The 27312-nt window shown below is 41.5% G+C and overlaps 1 protein-coding gene and 1 long non-coding RNA gene across 3 annotated transcripts; one reads left to right on the plus strand and one right to left on the minus strand.

Annotated features, from left to right (window-relative positions):
- Positions 1 to 5315: 5315 nt before the first annotated feature.
- LOC140647643 (DGAT1/2-independent enzyme synthesizing storage lipids-like) lies at positions 5316 to 25269 on the plus strand. Of its 2 annotated transcripts, none has more exons than XR_012040889.1 (7): positions 5316 to 5549; positions 12154 to 12484; positions 14014 to 14178; positions 17255 to 17448; positions 21890 to 22032; positions 22509 to 22569; positions 22970 to 23036. XR_012040889.1 is itself a non-coding variant. In XM_072852474.1 (7 exons), exons 2-7 carry the CDS (start codon positions 12157 to 12159, stop codon positions 24082 to 24084), a joined length of 993 nt encoding a protein of 330 aa, XP_072708575.1. In that variant the 5' UTR covers positions 5316 to 5549; positions 12154 to 12156; the 3' UTR covers positions 24085 to 25269. The 2 variants fall into 2 exon arrangements, 1 of the variants encoding a protein (XP_072708575.1); XM_072852474.1 differs by lacking the exon at positions 21890 to 22032 and adding an exon at positions 23980 to 25269 and having other exon boundaries at positions 22970 to 23109.
- LOC140647645 (uncharacterized) lies at positions 14407 to 27089 on the minus strand. The gene is made up of 3 exons (XR_012040890.1): positions 27010 to 27089; positions 23891 to 24048; positions 14407 to 16089 (listed from the first exon to the last, which is right to left on the minus strand). It is a non-coding gene; the product is annotated as an uncharacterized lncRNA (long non-coding RNA).
- Positions 27090 to 27312: the final 223 nt, after the last annotated feature.

Raw genomic sequence — 27312 nt, forward strand, 5'->3', positions numbered from 1 at the left:
ACGATATTTGCAAGAACAGGCTAAGGCTGAGCCCTCAGCCTTGGCAGAGTTTGGCTTGACTCTGCTCATTTTACATAGGCAAAAAGAGAATAAGCTTTCACATGTAATGTCCATATTCCCCTGCCCGGACAATATAGCTCCTCACACCATCTAGAGTCAGCAAATTCAATCCATCTAACAGCTTTCCAGGAATGTTATTGGTGGATGTTTCCTTCAGGATCTAAGGAAAAAGCAATATCCTTTTCTTTATCTGCTCCTTTTTCTTCATCAGTGAAGCATCTCTCCTAGAAAATCATTATTCTTTGTCTCAGCTCCCACCTCTACTGCTTCCAGGCCTGCCTGCAAACAATCCCAAAGCTGTGGTACTATCCTGATTCCCACATTTTAGCACCGGCAATTGATATCTCTAGAATATCAGTTCTGAAGGAAAAAAAAAATGGGTTCAAGTTCAGCTTGTTGAGACTTGAGACCTCCAAGACAGCCATCTCTTTCCCTCACTCTACAACATTTCTGGCTGAAATAAGATCCAGTCCTAAGGACCCACAAAGGCCACCACTTGCTCCAGAATGGAGTCAGTAGTAATTGCTAATCCTGTCTAGGTCCTGGTATTCATGCACAAGCAAGTATTAAGAGACAGGAGGGAAGACTGAGGCACTTTTTTGAACCAGCACCAAGTAATCAGTTTCTTTTAGGTAAGAAACTTTCCAGCCTCTAAACCCAAATGGTCACTTTATGTTAAGCATAGAATCATAGAATCATTTAGGTCTGAAAAGACCTTTAAGATCATCGAGTCTAACCGTAAACCTAACACTGCCAAGTCCACCACTAAACCATGTCCCTAAGAGACACATCTACACATCTTTTAAATACCTCCAGGGATGGTGACTCAACCACTTCCCTGGGAAGCCTGTTCTAACACTTGATAACCCTTTTGGTGAATAAATTTTTTCTTAATATCCAATCTAAACCTACCCTAGCGCAACTTGAGGCTGTTTCCTCTTGTCCTATGGCTTGTTACTTGGGAGGAGAGACCAACATCCACCTCACTACAACCTCCTTTCAGGTAGTTGTAGAGAGTGATAAGGTCTCCCCTCAGCCCCCTTTTCTCCAGGCTAAACAAGCCCAGTTCCCTCAGCCGCTCCTCATAAGTCTTGTGCTCTAGACCCTTCGCCAGCTTCATTGCCCTTCTCTGGACACGCTCCAGCACCTCAATGTCTCTCTTGTAGTGAGGGGCCCAAAACTGAACACAGTATTCAAGGTGCGGCCTCACCAGTGCCAAGTATAGTAGGGGACAATCACTTCCCTAGTCCTGCTGGCCACACTGTTTCTGATACAAGCCAGGATGCTATTGGCCTTCTTGGCCACCTGGGCACACTGCTGGCTCATATTCAGGCGGCTGTCGACCAACACTCCCAGGTCCTTTTCCACTGGGCAGCTTTCCAGCCCCTCTTCCCCAAGCCTGTAGCGTTGCATGGGGTTGTTGTGACCCAAGTGCAGGACCTGGCACTTGGCCTTGTTGAACCTCATACAATTGGCCTTGGCCCATCGACCCAGCCTGTCCAGATCCCTCTGCAGAGCCTTCCTACCCTCAAGCAGATCAACACTCCTGCACAACTTGGTGTCTTCTGCAAACTTACTGAGGGTGCACTCAATCCCCTCATCCAGATCATTGATAAAGATATTGAATAGAACTGGCCCCAATACTGAGCCCTGGCGAACACCGCTTGTGACTGGTTGCCAACTGGATCAATCATTCCACGTTCTGCTGGAACCGCCCTCGGCAAAAGGGAGCCAGCTCCAAGTGCAACTCACCTGCAGTGTTGTGCAAGCAACACCAGACTGGGACCGCCAACTTTCTGTAGCCTATTTTTTTCAGCTTTCAAATAGCAGCAGAAACTATACTTCTCTTGTAAACAGATTCAGAATCTCTCTTTTCTTGTTAGAAATCCTATCTGAATATAAAACATGCAAAAGTTATAGACTGGCCATGAACACTCGTTTATTCTGTGCTTTGACTGACCTTTAACTGAGTTATTTTTCTCCCCTACCCCACAATTATTTAACAGTAACAGTTACATCCTGTTTGAAATTTCATTTGGCTAGGTTAAAAAAAAGCCACATGCCTCTGTCTTATTGTCCTAAAACAAGCTTCTGCACCTCTGTCATCCTTTGGACTCTTTTCTGTTCTTGTTTCAATCTAAATTAATCTGTATAAACAAGAAGGAAACAGAATTAAATACAGTATTTCAAAGAAGATCTCAATAATGCCTTCTACGCTGGCTGTACCACTTCACTAATCCTACCAGGAATTCTTCTCAGATAAACCCTAGGGTTATACCTACCCCTTCCATAGCTTCATCCATTTTTAGGATTGCCTGGCAGGATTTACAATTAGAAAATGAATCACGAGTTTACCATTACATCTTGAACTACTGTTTTCTTAACACGTATTGGTCTGGAACACGCTGTGCAGTGCAGAATACAGGAGACTCCTAATTGTTCTTACTTTCTCAAATATAGGTGCTAAATTTGCTATTCTTCAGTTATCTGGTATTCTTAACTTCATGCAGCTACTAAAAAATCCTTAGTACTGGGCCTGCAACTACGTCTGCTGGACATTGTTCTTGTATAGATTGAGAAAACTAACTGGTTCTATCCTTACAATTTTTGAACCTTGATTTTTACTCCAACTGTGTAATTTCTGTTCCTTCATCTTTATTATCAATCTGCCAATGCTCTGTCTCATTGCCTTTATTCAAAATTAGAGCAAACTACTTTTTCAGCCCTATTTATTTTTTATTTCTTTCTCACCTTCATTGGTTGCTACTTTTGTTTTTATCTGAAGATAGAAAATCTTGACTGTTATTTTTTCCTCCTGTTTAAACATATGCTCCTGATTCACAAGACACAGTTTATTCTACCAATCAGTTCCTTTTGCTCCATTTCTCACAGGATCTTTATATCCATGATAATGCACATTGTACACTAGGTATTTGTACGATTATTTTGGAACCCTCTTTCTAAGATTTTTACCCATTATTTCATCTAAAAATTCCAGACTGTTGAAATTTTGCATTTCTTTAATATCTTTTCCCACTCCCTGAGATTCAAATGCCTAAATTCTGATTTCACATAATGACATGAATTCCTTAGAGTAGTTTTATCCGTCATTAGAAATCTCCCTCCACATCCAAATCTGCTGCTGGAGGCCCATACCAGATTCCTAAAAATACTCTGAAAAAGCCTCATATACTCTTCTTCAAGATGACCCTAAAAAAAGAAAGAAAGAGAAGGAAAAGCAAAAATAGCAATGAAATTCTTTTTTATCATACAATGCTATTCAATACTCTTTATCCCAATGCATCTTTTAATATCCATGTTATCATGATTGTTACTTCATTATAGTTCTGTTTTTCAGTAGTAGGTTTAGTTCTTTCATTTCTCTCTGGATTCTTGGCATGATAGTACACCGTCATGCAAATACAAGGAGACAAAACACATGCAAACAAAACAAAATACTTTATTTCAGCTACATTTGGTGTTGGCCAGTAAGCATTATGTACAACCATTTTTCTATCTGCACTGATCATCTAAATCTACTTTTGCCACTCTAAGACTTTATATCTGCATTCTATTGACCTCTACTAGCAAAAACACTTTTCCAATGATTTTGCTGCTTCATGCTAGGCAAGGAATATCAAGTTTTTCCTAAACGTCTTCCCTCATGAGACAAGCTGTTATTGAACAAGTCTGCCTTGAGCCATAAAAGCCAGAAGCCAGCAGAAAAACATCACTGGTGGATGCTTTTTTGCAGGTTTGTGACCACTTCTCCCTAACCACAGCTACAACACAACGTATATGCGGGAAGAAATGTCCTGCAGCCATACATTTTATTTCATGAGAGCCATGCAAGGACTGCAACTGGGATGAATGTGGATAAAGAGAAGATGCTCAAATTGTTTTCTGTCCTCTGCATCTTCTGAAGAGCAGGTGGCAAGCCAATCTGCTTGTGTAAGCTGAATCAAGACTCTCAAAAGTTTGGAGGGAGTCTAGCTCTTGAAGAATCCTGTTTGGGAATAAACCCTACCAATCAATCATTGCAAATCCCCTTTACGGTGTTACTGAATATGCTCGCTTAGCCCTCTGAGCATTTTCAAGTTTGGGTGAATCTTTCTTAAAGCAGAGTCACACTGTGAACAGCAGTTGGTGGACAATTCTGCCTTCCTTCAGGACCTGTGTCAGTCCTGAATCAGTATGCTGTATCCTGGAAGAGAATGACTCCAAGTTCTCTCCTAGAAGCCTTTTCATTCTTAAGAAGTTGGCTCTGATTACATATACATTTTTTCCGGTGTTCACCTGGGAAACTAGATTCTAGGTTCCTCTCCTCTTCATTTGCAAATCACTGTTATTCCTCAATTTATTGTTCCGTATCAAACCAAATCAATGAAATTCTATCACCTGTCTTAAACAGGTCAGATTAATCCTTTTTTGAATTTAAACATTGGTACCTATTGGTCTTATCAGTCTAAATATGACCGCCGTCATATTAGCCATAGGGTGAACAACAGTACAACATAAGGGTATTGCGTTTCAGGTTTCCTCCACTTAATTTAGCCGTACTAGCATGGTCTAGCTGCCTTCTATTTAATGATACCCCAACTCTGTGTGACACCCAGTTCTCCTAAGCTTTTTAAAGAGATTCTTTCCTTTGCAAAACCATTGCACATTCTCAACTCAGTAGTCAACGCCGCTGTCTGAAAGTTTCCTTAATCAATGTACACAGGAATGGATCGGAGGCACGTCCCGGGGAGGCTTCTTTCTGCCAAGCAGAGAGCCTTATGACCTGTGATGGAGTCCGTGTGGCAAGTCTTGCAAATATTGAAATCCACTACCTGCAGCTGTTTTAAATCCCATCTACCTGTAGGATATGTTGGCTGAACTGCCTGTCGTTTCCAAGTAGCTGGATAGGAAACACCGCTTCATCACTTCAGGCTCAGCCGCAGACTTTCACCCCCGTCTGCAGCCACAGCTGAAGCAGGCAGCGGCCCTTCAGCCCAGCGTTCCCGTGCCAGAGCCTGCTCGCAGGCCTGTTCGTGGGCAACTCTCCCCCCGGCACCCCGGAGCTAGCGGGAAGGGCCGTCCCGGCCTCCGCCGCGGACGGGGACACCTCGCGGGGGGGCGGCAGCGGCCGCTCACCGCGTCCCCCCGCGGCGGGGCTGGGGAGAGCCGGGGGGCAGAGGAGAGGGCGGAGGGGGGGCTGCGGGCGCTGAGGATGCGGTGCCGCCCAAGGCTCCGCGCGTCCCCCATCCCCGTCCCCTCGCGACGGGAAGCGGCGCGTCCATCCCGCGGCGCCCGGGCGGGGCCACCGGCGCCCGTCCCGCGAGTTTTATCGTTGAAGAACTGAAAATGGAGACCTGGGCGGGGGACCCGCTGGGGCTGCCAGGCCCAGCCCCGCCTCCTCGGGCCCGGGCGCGGAGGCGGCGGCGCGCCTATCCCGGGACGGGGCCGCATCCGCGGCGTCCTGGTGACGGCCGCCGCCGCCGGGGCAGGTGAGCGGGGCCGGGCGCGGCGGAGGCAGCGGGGGGCGCGAGGCGGGGTGGGACGGAGGGCGGCCGTGGCGTCACGCCGGCGGCGGGCGCGGGGAGCCGGTGAGGGGCTGAGGGCGGCGGAGGCTCTGCCCCCGCGGGGAGCCGGTGGGGGGTGAGGGCGGCGGAGGCTCTGCCCCCGCGGGGAGCCGGTGGGGGTGAGGGCGGCGGAGGCTCTGCCCCCGCGGGGAGCCGGTGGGGGGTGAGGGCGGCGGAGGCTCTGCCCCCCCGGGGAGCCGGTGGGGGGTGAAGGCGGCGGAGGCTCTGCCCCCCCGGGGAGCCGGTGGGGGGTGAGGGCGGCGGAGGCTCTGCCCCCCCGGGGAGCCGGTGGGGGGTGAGGGCGGCGGAGGCTCTGCCCCCCCGGGGAGCCGGTGGGGGGTGAGGGCGGCGGAGGCTCTGCACCCCCGGGGAGCCGGTGGGGGGTGAGGGTGCGGCGGCGTTGCAGTACCCGTGTGCTTGAGCAACGATCCTTTCTCAGGGCCCATAGCACCAGAAACAGGAAAACCCCCAAGTTTTCGCAGGTTAATGACGTTTGAAAACGTTAATGACGTTTCCAGGTGAAGAAAAGGGATAGATGTAGGTGTCGGGCACTTGCCGTATTTTGCTCGTGCCTGAGCACGACGGGTGCCACCACTGAGCGCAGATCCTGCTCTTCGTACACCAGCTCTTCCCTGCCACATTTCTGGAAACTGAGCTGAGGGCTGATCCCGCCCAGGGATAGTTCCTCATTTCCACGTGGTGAATCAAACCCGAGTGGGAATTTAGCTCATCGTATTTGCTGAGGCAGTAGCAGAATAAATGGGAAACGATACTCTGGGTTAGGTACCCCCGGTGTGTGCGAAAGGGGGAATAGCTACTGAGAGCGGGGGACTGGGCACTGTAATTGCTGTTAGTTTCTATTTTGAGGGATAGACCCTTCAGTTTTGGGGTGGATGTGCAGATAATCCATGAAGGCAGGGAAAGCTGTAGAAACACAGCAGTGTACAAGATGGGTGGATTTATGGAGGCAAATAAAGTGGGTGGTGGCTGTGTGAGACCAGCAAAAGAGTTATTTTCCGTGGAACTGCCACAAAAAATCTGGGAAATGTAAAATTGGAGTTTCATTTACATTGAAAGGCAAGATGCAGAGTTGTAACTGTTAGATCACTCTCCTTGTGAGACAGAGCAGTTGAGTTGGACAGAAAAGAAAGTAGGAGCCTGCTGCAAGAAAGCAGGTGTCAAAAAATTATCGGTAGAAGAGTCTCCAGCTACTTTACACTCATCTTCCCACTACACTCTGCTAAACCTACTGCCAAGAACAAACTGGTGAGCAGCAAGACCAAGGTTATCTGCTCTTTAGTCATGGTTGAAAGCCAACTACAAGGTTTTAATTTTGATGCCATAGGACTCTTGTGACCGTTTTGTTGTTGCACTTCCACTCCTTGGGATTATAGCATTGATAAGATTATCCTTGCCAACAAATGATGCTTCAGCAAGAGCTCAGGATCTGAGTGACTTGTAGTACAGAAGGCTTTTGTTGGAAGGGGAGCTCCCCTTTAAGTAGGGAAACATTAGTTCTGTCTCCCTCTGACATCACCTGTAATTTTACATTGTAGATACAGCTATTACTCTGGAATTCGATATGCTTTATAGGTGGAGCCCAAACAAACATCTCGCATGTCAACACAGATGTTGTTCTCTAGAAGAATAATGAAATCACTTAAGAACAGTAATGCTTCAAGTCCATCATTAGATGAAATGTGAAAAATATAGACAATTTAAAAAATGTTTGTTCACAAAACACTATGCCCACTTGTTAACCTTTTATGGGATGTTCAGTATTGAAGAACATGGGAGCGGCTCTTGGCTCAGATTTGATTAAAGCAGAAGATAAATTTCTCTTGTAAATTTTGAGACTTGGGGTAAACCAGAGCAGTTATGAGTAAACATGTTGCGGTAACACCCTTGCATTGTCTTCCACTGCATAATCAAGTAGGTCTTTAGTAATAGCCTTGCAATAGGCACTCAAATAGTTATGTAATAATTTCCTATATGGTGTTTGATAGAAAGGGTGCTTCAAAATTGTGTTTGTGGTCTCAACAAGGGGCTGGTGAGAGATAGCCAGTAGAACATGGCAAAAATAGAAGTTCTGTCCTGTTATAGTCCTTTGACGTTATACTGGCAGTACAGAGGGATGCATTTACCATGTTGGACTCAATATCATATGGTCCAAAAACCAGGGTCAGGGTTCAGTGATCAGGGTTCATTCTTTCCTTATGAAATGTTGGAGGTAGTGTACAATTGAACTGTGGGAGCAGGAACTGAAACCTGGTTGAGTACCCTACCTACCAGAAAAAGCCATGTTGCTTCTAGTTTTTTCTCAGTCAGTCAATCATTTATTCTTTCTCCACTCTGGCTTGGATTCAAGTGGAATGATGTTGAATTAGCTTGTGTCCTACCCACCCAGCTAGCTGGCGTAAAGTGAACTTACTCCATGTGTACCCAACTACTTTCATATGTCCTCAGTCAAATCTGTACTGTTAATACCTGTTTTGTAGGTTTAAAAAAAATACTTTCGGACATTTAAGTATTTTAATTTCTTTCTAAAGCTTTTTTTTAGTGTCTACATTGAACTTAAAATCAGAAATGAATAAGTTACTATGTTCATTTATACTGTAGTCTGTGAGCAAACAAGGTTAAATGTAGTGGTCTTCCAGACAGCAAATAATTTTCTGTTACATAAAAATTGGGATGAGGAAGAGGAATTCTTGATCAATGTAAACAATGTAACATCCCATTAATATTAGGATAAAATTCTGAAAATTCTGAATAATGTAGGACATCATAGACTCAATTCTCATTTGATGGGGATTCCACCACTGATGGATACTTTTTTGTCATGTCAGTTGATGACATCATTTATTTAATATGTGCTCCATTATAAAGAGCTTTGTTTTTTAATCAAAATGTCAAGTGGCACTGGTAATACACTTTCATCATCGCCATAGGCCAACTTGAGTTCGGGCTGTTCCCAAGAGTGGTTTTGCTTGTGCCAGCATTTTTACCATCATCTTGTTAGCAGGGAGCCAGCTGATCCTGTTGGAGACCAGGCTGGTGGTGAGAACATTTGGTGAGGGGCTGGTGGAAGGGCAAGTTCCAAGTGGCAGCTTACGTGTGGCTTAATGTGACTCTTTAACAAGCCCCTAAAAAACCTGTATGTGCATGACACCTGCACAAGCTATTAAACCTCTTAATTTCCTCAAAGAATGGAGATGCATTTGCTTACAAAATTGTAATGAGTGGCATCAGTTACCTTCATCATACACCAGCATTTCAGTAATCTTGCCTCATGAAATTCAAAAAGGCCAAGTGTAAGGTCCTGCACCTGCGTTGGGGCAGTCCCAAACATGGATACAGGCTGGGCGATGAGTGGATTGAGAGCAGCCCTGTGGAGAAGGACTTGGGGGTATTGATGGATGAAAAGCTGGACATGAGCTGGCAATGTGTGCTCGCAGCCCAGAAGGCCAACCGTATCCTGGGCTGCATCAAAAGAAGCTTGGCCAGCAGATCAAGGGAGGTGATTCTGCCCCTGTACTTGGCTCTCGTGAGAGTATGTTGGAGTACCTGGAGTACTATGTTCAGCTCTGGGGCCCGCAGCATAGCAAAGACATGGACCTGCTTGAGTGGGTCCAGAGGAGGCCTATGAAGATGATCGGAGGGCTGGAGCACCTCCGTATGAGAACAGGCTGAGAGAGTTGGGGTTGTTTAGCCTAGAGAAGAGAAGGCTCTGGGGAGACCTTTATAGCAGCCTTCTAGTACCTAAAGAGGCCTCCAGGAAAGATGGGGAGGGACTCTTTATCAGGGAGTGTAGTGATAGGAAGAGGGGTAATGGTTTTAAACTGAAAGAGGGTAGATTTAGATTAGATATTAGGAAGAAATTCTTTACTGTGAGGGTGGTGAGACACTGGAACAGGTTGCCCAGAGAAGTTGTGGATGCCCCCTCCCTGTAAGTGTTCAAGGCCAGTTGGATGGGGCTTTGAGCAACCTGATCTAGTGGAAGGTGTCCCTGCCCATGGCAGAGGGGTTTGGAACTAGATGATCTTTAAGGTCCCTTCCTAACCAAACTGTGCTATGATTCCATGGTTCTATGATTTATCTGGCTGCTGGGTCTGCAGTTACTTTTGTTCAGGGACTTTGGAATAATCTTAAATCTCTTCCAGTCCTCTGGATTTTCCCTAGTCTTTCAAGAGGTACTAAAAATGAATATCAGGAGGCCAGAGGGAATTTCAGGTGGTTTTTAAAAGAATGTTAGGTACAAGAAGGTACCTGGACATGTTAATCTTAAAATGTTGGTAGATTGTATGATCTCTTTATCACCAGGTTCCAGTAAGTGATCAATATATCCAAATTAATCCCCATATCACATAGGGGATATTATTGGTACATTTACTATCAGTATGGACATTTTATCTGCAATTTTAAGCCAGTTTTGCTAGTGGCTGTACCAGTCTGAAGGCCCCATAGCAACGCAAAATCCATTCCCTTCCTTCACCCTATGTTGCAGGCTGAAAGTTATTCTAAGTACTGCTCAGTATTTCTGATTCAGTAGGCTAAGGCAAGCCCTTAACATGGCCTTCTCCTGGGCTCTGTCAGCACAGCATGCTTCGCAGGTATTGAGGATTTGTAGACCTTGCTCTTATCAGCAACTTTAAACAATGAATAATTTCTTTACTATAGAGTAGCACCACACCATCAGCTTTATCCTTCTTAAACGCCTGCTAAGCAGAGATTTTAATATCCTAATCATGCAGACTATTCCTTTTATTTATTTCGTGTTATTGATAAAATCTCTTTTCAGTGAAAACTTCCAGATCTTCCTATATCTTAGTCAGGCACCAGTCACCAGGATATAAACAATTCCATATTAATTCTCGTCATGTTCTTCGCCACATTGGTTTCATTCGTTTGTGCCATGCTGAGCATCATTTAATACAATGCTTGCATCCTTTGAGCTCCTACTTTACTATCCTTCCAGCTTGTGCTCTACCTATTAAACCATCTCTATCTCAACCCATGAGTTTTCTCACTTTTATCCTTACGATTCTCTCCCCCATCCCACTGCAGAGGGGAGTGAGCGAGCAGCTGTGTGGGGCTCAGCTGCCTACTGGGGTGAAACCACGACAGTCCTTTTTGGCGCCTAACATGGGGCTCACAGGGTTCGAGATAATGACAGGTTTGATTGGAGTGTGCAAGTCCAAATTTATAGCTGTTACAGCTACTCATTGGTAGGGCTTACCACGGGGCTTGCTTGCCTTACTGCATGTTAGAGCCTAGTGCTTGTTTGTGGCTGCTCTTTGCTTTTGCTGTTTGCTGTACTCCTTGTCATCCGTAACTCTCAATGGAGCTGTGCTTCACACCAGTCCACCCCTATATTCTACCCAGGGCTTCAAAGAAGAAAAACAAAAGTGGAGTGGGTAGCGTGTAACAGGTTTGCTCATGTAAGTACGCAGCTGAAGACATAAAGTCAGAAAAGTTTGGACTTGCTGTCCTTTATGGCCTTGGCACTGACTGTGGCAATTACCATTTATTTCTTGTAGGTGCTTGTTTTGGTGTTGGAGCAGAAAAATTTACTCGTTAAACAAGTATTAACCTGATTGGGGCAAATAAAAGCTGTATTCAGTTATGGATTACTGAACCTGATTGCAATGTTTAAATCTCTGGCTCAAGAATCTTAAAATCAGCCAGCGATGCTGGAGTGCTCTTGCATTCCAGAGAAACAACTACCTGCTGTCAGGCAGGCAGGGTCAGCTGTAGGAACAGACTACGTAGGGAGCTACATGTGGCAAACATATCACTAGGGCTATGGAGCCCACTTGACCTTTGCCAGGGCTGGAAAATCTGAAAGAAGGGTGTGTTGGCATGGTTGTGTGGATGAGGGGTGAAGAGCTGCTTTTCCCAGTGCTGCCAGCAGTACCAAACGCTGTCCCAGGCACCTCCAGCCCTTGGGAAGGAGCCATGGGTGCCCAGGTTTTGCCTACTAGCTCTTCGTCTAGCTCAGCTGCTCACTCCACTGTTGGTTCCCCTCGCTTCCAGCTGCTGCCAAACTGAGAGGGACCAGAAGCCCAGGCTGGACTCTCTGCAGAGGATCGGGAGAGCCCAGACCTCTGGTAGCAGTCTTGGCTAACACTGCTGAAAATAGGTATCACTTGCCCTCTTTTGGGCTTCTAAAAAGTGAGCCATACTTTTACAGAAAAATAATCGGATTTGTCAAATAGCTTTGACAGTGAATGTGCTCTATGTTGCATGGATCCTGAGGCTTCCTTGGACTCCAGCCCTTGTCCTTTCAGCCCCTATTCTCTGGCTGTATAAAAAAGATCCATAAATACATAACATAATCTCATCACCCTTTACAGGCAGTAGTGGATGGCAATTGCCAGCAGCTATCTCAGCATGACAGAGAGAGACAAAATGTTTGACTCTGTGCTATACCAAAATAGGCATCAGGTGTATCTACAGAAAACTTCTTTACTAAATTGAGAAACTTCCATGATTGGGGAAGTTAGAGCTGTTTTTTTTCTCATCCATGCAGGACATGATAGATAGAAAAGAATCCTGTGCTTCAGGACAGATACAGATGACGGACCTAAGCTGCCTTGCCTATGTTCTGGAAGAATGGACTGTTGTGGAGTACCTGAAGAAATACCTTCTTCATGTGGTCATCGCCTCACTGACAATGAGTGCAATATTAGTTTTTTTTATAGTTCCTTTAACAATCCTCTTTTTCATTTACCTTACTAATATTTTGCTTTTAATATATCAGAGGAACAGTGAGGTAAAAGCAGATCCCTTGAGTGATGTTTGGGATAGTGCAAGGAAAACTATAGCAAGCTTTTGGGATATATATGCAAGAATATGGCATGGTAAGTATGACATGACTTGTCTGAAGCTTTGAATTACAATAAATAGTAAAAACACATAAGTTTTATTTTTTTTTTTATTTCTCCCAAATGGATGCAAAGAAATGACATTTATTATACTTTGTATGGCATCTAACCCAAAAGTTTCTGCCTCAAAGACTGATTGCAATATAGATTAAGCAGAATGAAAGGGAGAAATTAGTTTATATAGGGTAAATTTGTCTTAAGTGGATAGGGAGGTGCAGTTCTCCATATATGGTATCAGAGTGAAGTGCAGTGTTAATGTTAGTTCTAGTAATGTAACTGCAAGGGAGATGTGTGATTTATTTTTTACCTTAGTAGCCATTTAAAATCCACTTAATAAATTATAAAAACACAACAACTAGTTGGAAATGTAATTAGTGTATTTTTAGTTTGTGAAAACTACTTTGTGTTATGACAACTGAAAATAATTTTCAGAGCTGTGTCGACAAAGAAATAATTAGATACCACATTTAAGTTTGTACTGTGGCAGAATTTAAAAGTAACCTGATTTTTCAGTTTCATTACACTCAACCTTCAGATACTTTCAACACACCCCGCTCCCTAGGAAAATCCTCAGCCGCATGCTAGGCACTTGTTCTTCCCACAGTTGTAGCTTAAGGCTATCAGCAAGTCTTAACTTTGCTGCCCTAAGGATGAAGAATAACAGGTAAAACTTTCTCCACCTCTTCCTAGGACTCTGCCCACTCCATCCCCATCCTTCTTGCTGAATGGCTCATGACAGGTGCTGTAGCAGGGATGGAGATGAAGGCAGACAAGGTGGAATAGAGCTCTGAGTTGGCAGAGCTGTGGCTTTCCCAAGCCTTTGTATACATTATCCTCCTACTCTGGCTCCATCTAAAACCTAAATCAAACATAGGAAGAGCCATTTACAGAAGGAAGAGGAAGAGGGATTTACAGAAGTCCATGTCTGTGAGGAAATTCACTTCCACTGTGAAGTGAATACTTTCAACTCTCGTGAAGAGAACCTCTCTTTGGGATTCTTATGGATTCTGGTTTGGACTTAATAATCTCAACCAGAGAAACTTTTTATTATGTAAAATCCCAAACTTTTCATTCTGCCTGACACAGAATGGAGAGTCATACTTCCATATTTCAGGAAAGCATCCTGACTGGTTGTTTGCCTCTCATTCTGCCAATGAAGCCGTTTCACACCAGTGTAGTAATTTTTTTTTTTAAAATTATTGTACTTTGGACTGTGAAAAGTTCCTAATGGGGAATAATTTAGTCCCCTCACTGGGGAAAATGTCAGGTTCAGGTCCGATCTAGTGATTAAACTGACCAACAAATTAGTCCACCTGTGGTGTTTGAGGGGCTTTCTCTTTGCTATTGACCAAAAGTTCCATTCAGAACTTAATTCTTTTAAAAGCTACTGCAGAGGCTTTCACAACTCTCTGAAAGTCATTTAACAAAGGACAGTAAACAGTTTATTTAAATTGCAGATTATTTACAGCTATCACTGTCAGTGTATTGCTTTCCATCCTAAACAGGTTATGAGCTTCATGGTGTGGAAAACCTACCAGAAGGACCAGGCATTCTTGTGTATTACCATGGAGCTATTCCTGTAGACTACCTTTACTTTTTGTCTAGGCTGTTCCTCTGGAAGAAGAGACTTTGTCTGTCAGTAGCTGATCATTTTGTCTTTCGTTTACCAGGTAAGAACATGTTCTCTTGTATTTAAGCATCCTGGATTCACTCAACCTCTTGGTGGTTTTGGTAAAATTTACATTTATTACCTTTCAAGAGAGCTTTTAAACTAAAAGACTGCTTTTAGACTTTTAAACTAAAAGCTGGTAGATGCAGAGGAGCAAACAGTGTAGACTCTCCAAAACCAAAAAATAGACATTATATAATCCTGTTGGGATGAAATGTCATGCCTCAGTAGAAAGTGTTGGATACGACTGTATTATTGACCTAATGCTGGCTGGTCAGCGATGGGCTGTGAGTGCAGAAGAGCCCAGTAAATGGTAGGATATCAATTACCTACTTGCCCTCTACACTGAGTAGCCATTGCAGTGGGGTATGACATTGAATCTACCTTTTGATCAAAGCTTGGAGTAGGGCACAAAACTTGTTTGAAGATTTTACTGTTGAAGAGAGCTCTGTAATACTGACCACCACAACACATTCAACACATTGTAGACCGAGAGAGAAATAAATAATTCCATTGTGAAAAGGAGAAGATACAGAAAAGCAAACCTCATTAATTTTTAGAAAAACAAGGCATAAAGAAGGAGCATCCAGAAGGAATAGCAGGGAGATTATTTGAAGGCACCTTTATACTACTTATATTAAAAATTATTATAATACTAAAGAGTAAAGGAAGCTATTTAAAAGTAGAAGGACATTCTTCAGAAAAGGAAGCTGTGTTCAAACACTGAAAACACAGAGCATAAACTCAAGCAAGTTCAATGCAAGAACATATTAAGGCATCCCTAGAAAGATGGTGAGGAAGAATTTGCTAAAGGCATACTTAGCAAATACTGTGTAGTACTAAACACGTCAGAAGCATGAAGTCATCAAGAGATGATTGGCTTTTAAGAGTACCCCTAAAGGACAATAAAGCTTAGCAGAATGTTGCAAAGGAGACTTCTTTTTTAAGGGATAAATGAGAGGGTACTGTTTCAAATCGAAGTGCCTGTAGCACAGATTTTTATTACAAATGTATAGTAAACTATTGTCGGGACCAAGCAACACTCTCAGCTGTGCAATTTCTAGACTATTGATGTGTACATAACATATTGCTTGAATTATGTTGATGCTAGAGGAGCAGAAGGTGGCAAATATGGTGTCAACCTATAAAAAGGCTACCAAAAAGGCATCTGGTAAAAAAGACCACAAATAATGGAGATTAGGCCTCCCCATTTGCTGCATTAGTAGAACCTCAGTCTGTTGGATTAATTACAGTTATGGGAGAAGTCTTCTTGCGAATGAGTAACTGGTTAAAAGGTAGGAAATAAAGGGTAGAAATAAATAGCTTATTTTCACAAAGAAGCAGAATTCACCAGGTATACCGATGAAGATTAGTGCTGGCACCTATATTGTTCAAAATAATGATAATCTAGATCAGTAGTGAGGTGACAAAGCTTTATACTGGCCATTTTTTTTCAAGGCAGTAAAAGCCCACGCAGAGAGTACGGTTATCTACCAATACTGAAACACTGGCTGTTAAATGGCAGGTGAAACCCAGTATTAGTTATAATGCAGTACAGAAGGAAAGAAAAACAAGTCTAAACACATAAACATGTAATTAGGCTTTAAATTTTCTAGATGACTTTAGGAATATGTCAGCTTAAGTCTCAAGCAATCGCCAAAAGGCAAACAGAATTTAGGCTTATCGTGAAAAAAGAAGAAACAGAAAATACTATTATGTACTCAAAATGCATACGGTGCCCACATCTTGAGTACTGTGTGGAATTCTGGTCTCCCCATCTCAGAAAAGCTGCAAAGTAACAAAGGTACAAAAAAGGACAAGGGTGATCAGAGGCCTGGCATGGCTTCCTTTGAAGAGCCAGTACATAGGACAGAAGTCTTCCATGACTGAGGGATATAAAATTCTGCATGACCTGGAAAAGGGGAATAAGAAGTGATATGTTCATGTGATACATAATAATTCTTAACAAGCAAAAGTTTTAAAGCCAAGCAAAGGAAATACCTATTCACTTAATAAGGATATGGCATTCATGGCTGCAGGATAAAAGAGGAATACATGAGAGTTCACAAAGAGATTAAACAAAGTCAACATCTGTCTTTGACAGAAGGATCTATCTAACACGATGCCTTGAAGAAGATTAAATACGATTAAATTACAAGATGCAGGACTATGTTTTCCACTGTCTTCCAAAGTTTCTGTTGCAGACCTGTGTCAAAGTTGCAGTGCTAGACACCAGTTCTGGCAGTCCATAGTTGTTGTTTACATTTATTAATATAAAAAATTTCATTTCAAACCATGCTGTTGGGAAGTGAATTTGAAGACTGGGGAAACTCATTTGCTGAAGCTCTCTGTGGGAGTTTCAAACTGACAGATTTAAAATGTGAAGGTAATATAAGAAAGCATAGAATGTTTCTATGGTTCTCAATCTGTCTTTTGAAGAAATCCCAGTTACGGAAACAAAGGAAGGAGATTCATTGAACTATTCATGCAGTGCTGAAATTGCCCTGCTAACTTCTGCCATTCATGCATCTTAAGAGTCGTACAGCAGTCCGACACGTAGTTTGCAATTTAACCACAAAATACTCAATTTAACAACTCAAAACCTCAATGTTTAAAATGTTAAACATCACATTTTAAAAGAACACTAAAAATAGTTGCCTGTCAGGTATTTATTTTTCTAATAATCTTTATTGTACTGAAAATTTATATTTTTTTTCTGTATTAAAATATTTAAAAAGGAGGAGGGAGGAATAGATGTTTATTTTCAGATTTCTAGCTATGATGCACAAGTTTCAGTGTTCTGATAATTATAGAAAATAGCATGTGGAGGCATTAGTTTATTGAGATGCTCTTGATAAGCTGGTCCATCTTCATTACATTTGGGCAAAAACACTGTCATGTAGCTGTCATTTTGCCAGTATTTACTTTGTACAGGTTTTACTTCCTTTGTACAAATTTGCCTTAGTCTAAATATATAGCTATTAGATTTTCATTTAGCTGTAATCTTGTTCCTACACGCAAGCAGTATTTATGATATAATGTTATAGTAATATGTATTTGCTACTTATTTATTGCAGGACTTAAATTATTGTTGGAAGTGACAGGTGTTATGCCAGGCACAAGGGAGGAGTGTCTCATTGCACTGAAGAATGGACACTTGGTGTCTGTCTCACCAGGTGGAGTTAGAGAAGCACTATTCAGTGACGAAAGTTATCAACTCATATGGGGAAATCGAAAAGGCTTTGCTCAGGTTGCTCTAGATGCAAAAGTGGTGAGTATTATACATTACCAATCCCAGTTTATGCTTATTGCATACATGCTTCGTTATAAAATGCAGTTTAGGAGTGTTTGTTGGAAAATCTTCCAGACAGAAGAAGAGGTTCGGGAGTAAAGATTTCTTTTCCTTTTCCCACCACTTTCCTCAAGCACATTAATCCGTAGGGAGCAAGGGTTTTATGGAACTGTATAACTTTTTCTTGACTGTTGCAAGGTATCCATCTCTACAGTTCATGTCTACAGTTCCATTATGCAGGCATCCAATTTCTTGTCTTGACTGTAATTCAGGAATCTTCACTGTGGTCCTTCTCCATATTGCCGTAAGGTTTCATTCTTTTTTCTTATCCTACTAGACTTGTATCTTTATCTTACTTCTACATACCCAGTCATTTTCTTATGGCTCTTTAATGTATTATCTTTCTTTCTTTTCATACATTCTGGGAGGGTCCAAGGTTTTGTTCTTACCCTTACTTCATGTTTGTGAAAGATTGCATCGACTAACGCAAGGTGTGTCTACATCAGTGTCTGAGTTTGAATCATGTGTGCACTTTTGAAGCAGTTTTTCCATCTCCCTCGCTTACCATGCTTTCATTCACATCATGGAATGTGTTAGAATACCTGAGCTGCATTCCTTTTCGCTGAAACTAAACCAGAAGTGGGACCTAATACTCGCCAGTTGCAAATGGGCATTCAGTCAATGGTAGCAGACAAGAATTAGTTCTACATAAAAACAGAGCACTGAAATGTGTTCTGTGTTGATGTCAGATCCTCAGCATCCTCTAGAGATGTGCTTCTATTGGTTTGCACTCCACTAATGTACACATGGCCACAGTTTCAGTTATATTTTCCATATGGATGATGATCCACAAATAACAAACTTCTACCACTGGCTCTGACTTCTTCCATATAATTCCACATGTGAGACTGTTTTTCTGATATAGTCTCTGGGAAATAATTTTATTTGGGATGGCATAGAGCTGAAAGAGCAGCAACCCTGTCTTTTTCCTAACTGCCACTTATCATCATCATCACCACTAGAGATGAGTTTTCTGTCTTAATTTAAACTCAGCATACCTAGCAGTCTTTGTGTCTGACAATACTGGTACACATCCAGACTTCATCTGTTCTGCCGTGAGCTTTCTGCTGCTTTCTCGTGAATTGCACAACCAACATTTTTCTCTACATTCTTATGAATATCTCATCAATTGCAGTGCTCTTCTTCGGCCTTCCACACAAATGTAATCGTTTTCTGTCTATATAGGAGAATCTGTACAGGGAGTTGAGTTCTTCCCATGAAAATTGAATTTCTTACCACCCCTTTCAGGATTTTTGTGCAGTTATATCTCTTTCTCGCCCCATCTAGTTTGTTGCTTCTCAGACTTTGCTTTGGTCTCTTGTGCTAAAGCTCCTACTACAAAGTACCTAGGGTTGCAAAATGCATGCTTCAGGTTAATATTTCTTCATAACTTTATCTATCTCTGAAATCTTGTAGGGAGATAACTAAACTAGCATAAATTTAAGGGGATTTCATTACCCAATGGATAAAGTAATTTTAGGCTGGGAGTCCTATTTCTGCCTCTTTGTTGGTCTTGTTATGTGGCCTTTTAAAAGTCATGTTTTATGTGCTTCTGCTCCCTCTCCCACCCTTTTTCTCAAAAACTGTGGGCTGGTAAATAGTAGTCTCAATACTTAATATATTGTGTTGGCCTGTAAACTACCAGTACTAGGAAACACCAGAATGCGAATAGGATAAATTCAATCAAATTCATATGGGCATTTTGAATTCCCTTATAGTCTTTCCTCCTCTTTATTAATTTAATAATACACTCCAACAGTCAGAAGGAGATGTCACTTCAACAACTTAAGTGATTTCTAGTAATTTTGTTTTCATATCTGTCTTTCAAGCTACCTCAGACATTTGAACAATCTTTTGCCAGATGTTTTCACTTCACTTGGAAGCTTATAGTGTAATTCTACAATGTAATATGTATATTTTGTAAAATAAAAACTGAATTAAAAAAATGAGTGCCCTTAATATAGAGTGCCACCCTTATGAAAACACATCACAGAAATCCTTGCTAGTAAACCTCATAATCCTTCCAATCTTCCATAGTTTAGAAGCACATGGAAATACCTGAATAGTAGTACCTAAAATTGCTGGCACCTTCTATTAACAGGGTTTGGTTTCGTTTTTTTGTTTTGTTTTGTTTAATGAATTGGGTATTCGTTGAGGATAAGGTTCTTGCAGTGTGAAAGGTTCTTGTCGTCATTTGTATAGCATGTTTGGTAAAATAGGCACTATGTAGGATTATCTGTTACCTGGAGGGCAGAGATAATATATTCTCCTTTGACACCTACTAGCCTGAGCTCTCTTTTACTGTGACTGCTGCTGGCTCTCATATCACTTATTATTGCACTCATTCAGGGTTGGTTTTTTTTATGATCAGGAAGCCTGACTGGATCTCAGTATGGCGGGCATCACTGTAATTAGCTTGCAGGCTCCACTGAATTTTGGGCATCTTTGATATTTCTCTGGAAATCTGCGATCAGACACACCTTAGATAACGAAACACTTAAAAAAAAAGAAGTGCTATGCATTTAACAGTAGAGGGGGCAATATTAACCTTATATATGATTTCTTATATAAAGTTAGACCCATAGTAGTAACTGGATTCCATCTTTTGACAAATTTGGAGTTTGATTGCTCCTGTTTGTTCTTGCTGCATCCTTTTCAATACTGGCCAAACCAGTCTTGTAGGATGACTGAAGACTGAGGATAGACTCCTATAAACTAACAGAACTTGCTCTGTAATGTAGCAATTCATATACGTTTTGGTAGTACTTATTCGGATCCTAGATGAAGGCAAGAAAGGACTAGAAGTGCCTTGTTGTGAATTTGTTCTACATACAGTGTAGCCATCAACCAAAGAACCACACACACTTTACAGTATTCATAATTACTACATGGTGGTTTATAACCTGCCACGGGTGACTTGAATGGGGATTTCAAGACAAAAATAACTTTATATATGTTATAAAGTTATATTCTTATTATAATGTTATGGAAGTTCAACAGTTCTTCCACTGAAAAAGTTGAAGAAAAACAAACAAGGAACATAGTTTCAGCCTCAGTCCTTGCCTGCTGGTTTCCACATTCAGTTTCCACTTTACCTTGTATAACTACTCTGCTTACTTGGGGTCAGAGAGGAGAGCGTTACTATTTAATGTAATGTTCTGACTCAGTGAACTTCCGAGACATACATTTGTCTCAGGTGAATTTATGCAGGCCAGGGGCCTGAGCTTCAGAAATACCCTCTGCCTGTGACTGGAGTTTGACAAGCTAATGGGGAGGAGTCATCGTTTCTGAAGATCCCTGCAGTTTGTCTGTGCCAAGAAACTGGTTCAAATCTAGTTAGGTAAAAGATAAACAGGGACTACAGTGTATAAAATTCTTAAAAATATAGAATAACCCCATGCACCAGTACGTGCTGGGGGCTGACCAGTATGTGCAGGGGGTTGGGACTAGTCCAGAGGTCCCTTCCAACCTCAACTGTCCTGTGATTCTGTGATTTTCAGGCTGGCCAGGCATGATCCAGCTCAGTTCCAGCACAGCAAAGCTAAATCTGTGGGTTACTGCAGATCTGATCGTGCTGCTTTACAGATGCAAGCTTTTATGTGTGTACCTGTTTTTATCAGCTTAAGGACCGAACGCTGCTACCCACTCTGTACTTCATTGGCTGATCATTGTATGCAAGTAACTTTCATAGTTGCCAGATTTCTTTATAGCCTAAGATATGTTTCTCTTGCAGTGCTGCTAAAATTTAAAGTGTTTTGTCTGTATGATAGGTGAGTTTCAAACATTTTAAATGTTAGACATACAGTATTCAATCAATACCTGAAGCTAACTGGTATTTTTAGTGTCCAGTAGTTGTATGCTTTTAGAAGATGTTACTAATTATTTTTTAAGGGTTTATTTCTAATGATTTCCAATAATTTGTCATTCTGAAGGGTTTACTATTACAACTTTATGTATGTCTGATTTTTTTTTATCTTTCAGAATTTTTTTCCTTTAAACGGTTTCCATCGCTTTGAGTTCTTTGTTAGGCTCTAGTTAGGTCTTTTTCTTGCTTGTTTTTTTCTTGTCCTGTGGTTTCTGTTCTGTGGAAGTGATTCTTAACAGCATAAAGGTGTTCTTTCATTACCTGCTGGAAAAGTAAGTCCAACAACATGCTCAAAATATGATTTAAACAAAATGAAAAGGGACAATAAAGGGGAAAAAAGTCATTGTATGTGTGGATACAACCACTGTTAGTTTGTCTACAAACTATGAAATCTTACCTCAGGCTGTAAGACATGACTGTTTCAAGTTCAGTTATCTCAAGTGTCTTTCTTTTTAGTTACAATAATGAAGTGAACTTGTTCTGTAACTGCCTAAGGATCTGCCCTCCCGAAGGTGTGTAGTCCAGGTCAATGAGGACGTACAATTGCCTTATTTGTCCAAGGGATCTACAGAAGTTTTTTTCCAGTGGGGTATTATCCAAACATTACTGCTTCAGTGAGACCTTACTTTGAGAAGCAGGTGAGATGAGCCAAACGTGAACGTCTACTTGCTTTCTGCAAGACTTCACGAACTGAATACTTTCCTATTCACCATGCATGATGTAAGCTTTAGACAGAGAAACTGCGAAACTTCATTTTATGTTTCAGTCAGTGATACTGCAATAAATATATAACATACAAGTTTTTTTTTTAGAATCTCAGTTAACTTTTATAACGTACATTCAAAATGAAAGGTATAAACTTCTAATACAATGTCAGTCATTTTCCTTTCAGGTGGTGACTTTAAAACAGCAATGTTTGTGGGAGCTGAGAAACAGAATTTGGTTTCTATTCTGGAGTTTATTTTTTATAACAAGGTTCCTTGTTTGCTACCTAACTGACTGATAATTATCCTCTGTATTCAAGTGATTTTCTTAGTTGCACTGACAGGCACTAAAACATAAATTCAAACTTGGTATAACATTTCCACGTTTTTGGTTTTCTGTGATTCCTTAGCCCATCATTCCAATGTATACTCAAAATGTCCGGGAAGGATATAGGATGCTTAAAGAAAGAAGTAAGAACTTTAAAATACATTTTAAGTATTTGGAATGTTTTGTCCACTTCTCTCTCACATTTCTCTCACTTTTCTTTTAGATTTTGCTTTTCAGACTTCTGCTTACTTTGGATTCTCTAACACGCTTGCTGTGGGTCAGAGGTATCTCAAATCTGGAAATAGCTTGCGTATAACTGGTTTGTGCTGTGCAATCTGGTTCTTTAATGCATTCTTATTTCAGTGTTCTATTAAGTCTATCGAGCTTTGTTTTGGTGGACAGTTACCTAAATCCTGTAATTTCTTCTTGACTGCCAGACAAAGCATGCATTTTTAGGAAGTCTTCCATATTAATCAGATTTCAAGTTTGGACTGTGTTTTCTGTGATTATAATCTCACTTCTTCCTCCCTTAAACTATTTCAGGATTTTTTAGACAGTTGTATGAAAGTACTCGATTGCCATTTACGCCTCCGTACGGAGGACTTCCAGTTAAATTTCGCACATACATTGGGGAGCCAATCCCTTATGATCCGAATATAACTACAGAGGAATTAGTTGAAAAGGTAAGTAAGTTAGCTCTCCTCGCAATATTGAACTACATACTTTGCCCTCTATTATATATGCACTTGAAACTAGTTTTTCATATGCTTGAATAAAGACAGATACACTTTTACTAGCTTGTTAAAGCAATGGGTAGTTGAGCTCCACGATTATTTAATGTACAGATACCTACAAGTAAGTATTGACATAGTAATAGTTGATTGGGATGCCCTCATCCTTTCAGAATGTGTGAGCTGTCTTCTTGGGATGCTAACTTTGTTTCTCCCATGTCTTTGATAGCTTTGATAAAACATAGGTTACATCATTTCAGTTAAGTTCAGTTTTCATTAACTAGGAAAATAAATTTTGTATATAACATATACCTTTGAGAATCTTCTCTAAGTAACATAGGGCTCTAGAAACAAAGTTCCACAAGAGCTTCAGTCTCATTGTCAAAAGGAAAATGTTAAAAAAATAATTTGCATCCAAAATACAAAAATATTTTGAGTACCTGCAGCTTGGCTAGTACTCAGGCTTTATCCAGCACTAGTCAGGCTTTATCCAGCACTCTTGATGAAAACCTTCAGAGATGGAGATTGCGCAGACTTAATGTTTGCATGTGTTAAAGGCTACTTTGACTTAGTAATGACCAGGTTTGATAAATCTCAATAATTTGAGCCTATCCAAACTGCAATGAATGTTTTTATTCCTTTCCTTTCCAAGGAGAGTGTCATTAGGACAACTAGCTAATATAAGAGACAGCTTTTTTCTTAAAGTAGATTCTATGTGTGAATTTCCCAATACCTCTTGAACGTCTGAGAAGACATCAGTGATGATACTGTTCTTCCTTGCATAAGCAGATCTGTAAACGTAACTTTCTCTTCTCTTTTCAGACGAAGACTGCTGTCCAGGCTCTCATAAGCAAGCACCAAACAATCCCAGGCAGCATATGGAAAGCTTTACTGGAGCGATTTGATAAACGTTGTAAAAGTGATTAGAAAAGTGTTTATTTCATTGTTTTTACAGCATACAGTAAAAAGCGATGTCCTACGGCAATGATTAATAATTGGTGTTCACCCAGTTTAATTTACAAGTTTCTACAGATTTGACAGAAGAAAACAATTAATGTCTTGAAGGTTCCCCCCATGTCTTTGAGGATATTCTGAAATCAGAAAGACTGAAGAAGAAAACTTACATATAATAGCAATGTAACAGCTAAATTCCCCAAAAGGAAATCACATAGCCAGGATTTGCCTGGTTCCTAAAACAAGTATGTACATACATCTGAGACCCTCACAAGTTTTGTCTAGATCTGTGGTTTTATCTTTTGAGCGGTTCATGGTCCAGTCTCAGAGCAGAACCTCAGTCAGTGTTGTCCCACCAGAGTCCACCCCTCGGTGGGTACCTTCTCTGTTGGACCCCACGCAAGACGGTGTCTTCTGACACTGTCTTGGCTTTAGCCAAGAGAAAGATCATTAGCTAAAGCGAGAAAATGTCTCGCTTTAGCTAATGATCTACTGCTTAGACCATTTTTCTAGAGAGACTATACAAAGAGAAATAATCCCATTAAACCAGATATTAGACTCCTACAATCACATCAGTTTAGTGGTTCGGTACCCTGGAAAGTAGGAATGCTACATCCAAGACTTTGCCCCGACAGAAAAAACAAGTCTCTCAGAGAGGAAAAAAGCTTTAGTTAAGCGTAGCACTATGCAGATGCATGTAGAAAGTAGTTTCAAGTCTGAGCTGGTACATTCATGCACTATTGCACCACACAGTACTGGTTTAGTGGATGACGCTGCCCCCAGCCTGAGAATCCCTGCATCGTGGTGTGTTTGCAGTATGGATGTGCTGTACTCACCCAGATCTCCCGGGGAGCAGGGAGCGGGCTGGGGGCAAGCTTACTTACGTAATGCAGCCCTGAGGCTTATCAACACTGGTGGTTTGTCCAAAAATGTGGTACTGCAATGCTGCCATCCCCATGTGGATTGAACCGAAATGCCTGTTTGGAAAGCTGGACATAGGCAGTGAAGTCTTCCTAATACAACTTTCAGAATACTGAAACTTGCTACAAAGCAGAATGTGTTTTTACAAGCTGTGGGATGTTGTTACTGGTGGGAGTGGGAGAACTTTGTGTAATCTATCCAATATGCCATTAAATGCAACCAAGTCTGTTAACTTCAAACACCAAGAAAGGTAATTTTTGTGCCTCATTTTTCCTTCTTGTACTTTTAATACCTATATAATCTTTCCCCTCAACATCCTAAAACTTTATGTAGCATCTAAGGAAATGTATATATACAACATTTGCCCATTTTCACTAGAAAACTAAATCTACCCTTTGGATTAAAATAAATCCCTCCTCTTCCCATGCTGCTTCTCCACAAATATTTCTTGCCCATCTGGAGAAGGGAGTAGGACAGACAAACGAGTTATTTCCCTGGAGCAAAAAGACAAGAATCCTGTTGTGAAAAAATTCTCAAATCCGTCCTAAGACATAGGAATGTTTACTTGAACACTTTAAATACAATTGCTGTATATAGGCAGAAAGATTTTTCTCCCAGAAGAGACTTGACATGCATAGGAGATGATAAATCAGAGTAAATCAAGGTGCTGACTGATATGTCTGGACATGAACAGGAATTGAAACCATGCAGTCTTACATAGTGCACTGTAACAATAGAAGCTAAAATTCAAAGCCTGAGCTTAAATCAAGTGAGAAAAAGAACTAAAAGGGCTATCGAATACTAAAATGGACACAGCTGAAGAAGCAAGAGGAATTAAGAGTAACTGGAATCTGAAAGCATTCCTTGTATCACAGAAACTATGCAGAAGGACTAGACAGCACCCTTCTCTGACTATCCTAGCCTATTTTTCAAGTGCATTAGCATCATCAATTAAAACACTTTAGTCATCTGAATTTGCACAACCTTTCAAACTCCATGCCCTCTGATACCTGATGCTAGGGGCCATGCTGCAACTCAGAGCACTAGCCTTGGATAGGGAATATGTAATCAGAGCACTCGTTATCTTTCAAAGCGGGGATTTGAGCCTAGATCTCCTGTACCTCAGACAGCTGTTAACAGTCTGCTAACAAAGTTCAAGTTTTTCCTGGGCTATTTCATTGTACAGCAGCATCCCTGTATTATCTGCAGCTTAGCTGAAGTGAGCTGGAGTACAAGTTAATTTCTATTAGTTTTCTTCTGTCACAGTTGTCCTAAGAGTATTTTCTGTGGTCTCAAGGTGATGGACAAAACTATTATTGGGAGATGTGAGTGGTTTTGAAGGATGTATAAAGCAGTGATTTTTCTAACTAAAAAAACGTAAACCATTTTTTCCAGAAACATTACAATACTGCTCTAATAAAGAGCAGTTATAATATTATTTTAGAGGCTGCCTCTAAATTTTTACTCTTTTTAGAGCAGTATTATAGAAACCGGAACTAGAAACTGGTATTACAGAAACCAGCAGAAACTAGAGTTTTTTTCATACAAATGGAATTGTAATTGTGGATCAAATCACTCCCCTATGACACGTATTTTCTAGCCTCTCTGTCATACAACAAAAAAGATGCGAAAAACAGCAAATTCAAGTGACCTGTGCCTGCCTCAAAACGTAAGCAGCATTTATGACTCTCTCCGGGTATAGTTTGCCTAATAAACAATGCAAGGAAATCCTATTTCTTAAACTTTTCGCAGCTCAAACTACAAGATTTTGCGTTGGGGAAAAATATCCTACTGGTAACACTGGAAAAATAAGTTAAATTTGGACAACAGCGCAAATACAGTTATACAAACGCACAACTGAACCACCACAGAAGTTGAACGGGCAGATCATGTCGATGTAGAAGACAGCCAGTCAGAAAAGCCTGACAGGCAAAGATCTGAAAGAGCCTGCGGCCGGTTCTGGGTCAGTTGCCCTACCTGCGGTCGAGGGCGCAGTTCATGGCGGCGTTACGTTCCAGTCAGCCGGCAGGGCAGCTGCGGGAGCCGCCTGTCTGGAGCCGAGCCCGGTGTAACTGGACCACCCCTCACTTCTTAGATCGATTTTTATTTTTTCCTTTATACACTGATCCCGGAATCACATCCGAGGCTGCTGGCCAGCCAGAAATACCTCAACGGCGCTCAGAACGTCACGTTCAAACTGCAAAGCGTCAGCAACGCTGATGACGGCAGGCGGCAGCCGCGCCGGCGCCGCTGCAGCCCCGGCGGTCGGAGGGGAACCGG

Source organism: Ciconia boyciana, chromosome 2 (assembly GCF_034638445.1).
Source record: "Ciconia boyciana chromosome 2, ASM3463844v1, whole genome shotgun sequence".
Lineage (NCBI taxonomy): Eukaryota > Metazoa > Chordata > Aves > Ciconiiformes > Ciconiidae > Ciconia > Ciconia boyciana.

Excerpts from the sequence above, each read along its gene's own strand:
- LOC140647643 (XM_072852474.1), top strand. The coding sequence starts at position 12,157 with ATGATAGATAGAAAAGAATCCTGTGCTTCAGGACAGATACAGATGACG. Across the intron at positions 17,449-22,508 it reads TTGCTCTAGATGCAAAAGTG|CCCATCATTCCAATGTATAC; the intron begins GTGAGTATTATA and ends GTGATTCCTTAG. Across the intron at positions 23,110-23,979 it reads CAGAGGAATTAGTTGAAAAG|ACGAAGACTGCTGTCCAGGC; the intron begins GTAAGTAAGTTA and ends TTCTCTTTTCAG.